This window comes from Purpureocillium lilacinum, assembly GCF_023168085.1.
Source record: "Purpureocillium lilacinum CBS 284.36 DNA, scaffold_5, whole genome shotgun sequence".
Classification (NCBI taxonomy): domain Eukaryota; kingdom Fungi; phylum Ascomycota; class Sordariomycetes; order Hypocreales; family Ophiocordycipitaceae; genus Purpureocillium; species Purpureocillium lilacinum.
In genome coordinates this window covers 2981514-2985279 of record NW_027072115.1, presented here as the reverse complement: position 1 = coordinate 2985279, position 3766 = coordinate 2981514, and the positions used below count along the sequence as shown (strand labels likewise).

The following is a 3766-nucleotide window of genomic DNA, read 5'->3' as shown; positions in this document are numbered from 1 at the left end:
GCGTGCACGCTTCGGCCTTCCTCTCACGGCGTCACAGAGATAGGCGCCCCTCACCCCCCAACGTGACCGTGATGGGTCTTGCGGCCTTTATGCGAAGTGGGATATAGCTCATTGGGGGGGCAGGTGGGAGGCCGGGCATCGACGCGTACTATGCCTTGTGACCTCTGTAACGTACAGCTGGAAATGTATACGTTGCAGAGCGTCTCTTGGCTATGGCGTGAGAAGAGTCATGTTGTCGTGTCACTGTCGAGGGGCAAGGACGCAGGTCCTATTGCGGTGTTGCTCTTTGGGTCACAGAAGTAGAAGGGGTCGGTCCGATGGCTGCTCAACAAGGCGCTTTGCTTGGGCGGCTGGACTGCAACTCCAGTTGACACACGACGTAGCCATCACCTCAAGCCCCTTACAGAATCACGCGCAAACCCGTGTCGTATATAGTACCAAATCTCTATAATCATCAATCACCCCATATACCTGTAGTCTAAGGCCGTGCCAAATATCCAGCAAAATACACATGGAGAAAGAAAGGTACGTATAACCGTGTAAAAGGACGCGTTGAAACTTCAGGGCGCCCTTATCCGTCCAAAAAGGCCTCAATCTCGTCGCGCAGCTGCGCCAGATGCCGCCCCAGCTTCTCCTCCTTGGCTCTCACGGCGCAGTACGAGACGTCGACGACCTCGGAGAACATGGAGTTGGCGTCGCCGCCAGAGCCGCTACCTCCGCCGGCGAGCTGCTCCTCGGCGCCCCTCAAAGCCGGGTCCAGTGCGGCCGTCGCGTTACGGAGGCGCACCAGGAACTCCTCGGCGAGCTGGATGGTGAGCGACATTTGCAGCGACGGGGACGACTCGACGGCAAAGGAGCCGACCGTCACGTCGGGAAGCTTCCAGTGCTTGAACGCGGCGCCCTGGTCCGCCTGCGCGAGCTCGTTCTTCACCATGGTGAAGACACGCTGGTACATGTCGAGCAGGCGCACGTACGTGGAGAGGACAAACATGGCGCTGCCGGGGTCCGCGCCCTCCAGCGTGTTGTGCTCCTTGCCGGAGCTAGTCGCCGGGAACCGGTCGAGTATGTCGGCGACGCCGCGCGTGAGCTTGAACATCTCGTCGATGGGGAACCCGCTGCTGTCGTCGCCCGCTCGTCCGTTGGCCAGCGGCCCCTGCTGCTTGGGCAGGATGGACGCGAGGTCCAACAGGCGGGAGTTGATGTCGGTTAGTTGCGCCATCCAATGCGTTCTCGACGTCTCTCGTCCCTGGTTCGACGCGTGCGCGACGTGCCTCAGAGCGATCTGCCTCGCCCTGTGTCTTGGCCGCTGCCGCTGCCGCCGGTCGGACGTTCCGTGCTCGCTGGCGCAGGGCCGTCTCCTCGGCGCAAACGTGGGAACGATGCGGTGAAACTGCGCTCCGCTGGCAGGGGTAAAGGCTGACGGTGCGATTTGCTGAAAAGGGTCGGCAGACGAGGCAAGCTGCTGCTCCCACGGTTCTGCAAAAGGGGAGGGGTTCTGGAATGCGTCCACGGGGCCCGGAAGCACGGCTAGGGGGTCCGTCTGCGGCGGCGTCAAAAAGGCCAGCTGCTCAAAGTTGAAGTTGAAGTCTCCAAGCTCGAGTCCAGCCTCGGATCCAACGACAGACTGACAGCTGGTTGTGATGTCCCCTGACGGCGGGTGTATTTGCGCTATATCCCGTTAGTCGAGCTTGAACTCTACCATCGCAATCGTGCAGTTCAAGGTGTGTGGATGTGGCGAGGACGGTCGTTGAAAGTGAAACAAGAATGTCAAGGAAGGCATACCTCCTTCAGGCTTGAGTAGGTCCAGGTCACTTCCCGTTCTTCGCCGCTTTGGCGATCGCCGGCCCACCAACGTTGCCTGTCCGCCTACCACAGAAGTTGACGGATGTTGTTGGCTCTGCAGGTGCTGTTGCTGTGTCTGTTGCTGGTGTTGTTGCGGCTGATGCTGGTGCTGATTGTGATGCTGCGTGTGTTGTTTCTGTTGGGCTTGGTGCTGGTGTTGCTGCTGCTGCTGCTGCTGCTGTTGTTGCGGGTGCTGGTGCTGATGCTGCTTCTTATACCGCAGAGATGGACTGGACTTGCACTCGGCGTGCAGTCTGACACAGCGTTCGCAGGCTTCGTCGCCGACGCGCTTGCAGCTCAACTTCTGGGAGTGACAGCGATCGCAGGCTTTCCTTATGACATTATCGGCCATTGTCATGGCCAGTTCTTCGAGGAAATCGAGGCGGACTTCGAGACATGGAGATGGTTTAAGAAGACGTTGCCGAAGGACCAGAGACACCAGAGGCATGCAAGCGGCCGCCTGCTGAATCTGTCAACTGCACGTCCTTTGAGTCAAGGCTCGCCGCCGTCATTGGCTCCGGCGCCGCCCGCGCTCGCGGAGAGTATCCAGACCGCCGGCTCGACGCGTACAAATGTGGTGACTGCCAACGCGATCCGGCCCCCGTTACCGATGCCGTGGACCGCGGCTCCCGGGCCGTGAGAGTTGAGGTCTCGGAACCCCACGGCGGAGCAATCACGACGCGCCGTCGTGACCGTTTTGCGTCCTGATGCGGATCCGTGCATGGGTCAGAGAACCGATCCTGCAGATGTTCGCATAGCCAGCGTCGCCTGGCCCTCGTGTTGCAACTGTCAGGGCGGCTCCCGAGCAAGCGGCTGAGACACCATGCCCGAATGCCTTGAGGTTCGTCCCGACCCGGTGGGCCGGTGTCGTCACAATGCTCCGAAGTCAGGTACGCCGCGAGGTCATGGATGCTTGTCCGGCGGTGTAATGCCGTGCTCTGGGGCCGAACCTCGCGACGTTGTATCCGCGTTGCTGAGAGACGAAATTGTTCAGACGTGTCGCATCGGAAATCGACTACGATTCACGAGGTCCGTCCAGGACAGCATACACGTGGACCTGCCTGTCCCGCGGAAGCAGTGTGACACGAGCCAGTTCGAGGGAACGCTCGACAGTCTGACTTGTTCAGGGCCTCAGGGGCCGAGGCAATAACTCTAAAAGCGTATACAGGCAGCATCAAGCCCAGCCAGCGAGGCCCTCGAGCGAGGTGATACGCTGGCGACTCCCCGTTGCCCCAGGAGCGGCGCTCACGGCCCCTGACCCGTATGCGGGTATGTGCAGTCGCGTGTGTTACTCGACCAGGACTCTAGGCCCGGTGCGACAAGTTCGGTCCACCTCGCTCAGGTTGTCTTGCCGAAATAGAAGGTTTCCCGGCGCAACAAGTCGATCTTCAGCCTTCTGGGCGGCGGTAACGCTGCATATATGACGTGAATGTCGTTGAGTCTTTTCCTGCGCAGGAATGACGCGCAGCTGCAGGCGGACGCACAGCTGGTCCATATGATTTGGTTCCGCGATGGCTTCTCGTTGTCCAACCTAGGTCGGTGTTCAGGGGTGACCCTGGGTTTGCTCTGTCACGCCGCTCAGTCCCGACTCTCGTTCGGCTGCTGCTCGGAAGTGGCCAGCCTTGCGACCGTGACTCGTGACCATGGAGAGCACGGCGGCTGTTCCTGTGAGCCGAGACGAGTCTGTTCATGGCTCTCGTTCTGTCTCGTCGGGCTTGCTGCGGTAATAATGAAGCCATGCCTTGGGGTGCACCTTGGCGCGCTCGTCGAAGCATTGGCGCTTTGTCCAAGCAGAACGCTGGAGCCATGGTCTCAGCAGACGCGTTCCAGGGCCGCTCGAGTGGACAGTGGCTGCGTTGCACATGGTGGCTTGGCTCACATCCAGAGCCTGCTCTGCATAGAACGCGCCCTCAGGGACATCGTA

The 3766-nt window shown here is 60.4% G+C and overlaps 1 protein-coding gene across 1 annotated transcript; it reads right to left on the bottom strand.

Annotated features, from left to right (window-relative positions):
- Positions 1-571: 571 nt before the first annotated feature.
- On the bottom strand, positions 572-2194 carry PLICBS_007511 (transcriptional activator flo8; the record flags this gene model as incomplete). The annotated part of the gene is made up of 2 exons (XM_018320947.2): positions 572-1668; positions 1783-2194. The coding sequence occupies 2 exons, from the start codon at positions 2192-2194 to the stop codon at positions 572-574; spliced, it is 1509 nt and encodes a 502-aa protein (XP_018180844.2).
- Between the last annotated feature and the right edge of the window lie 1572 nt (positions 2195-3766).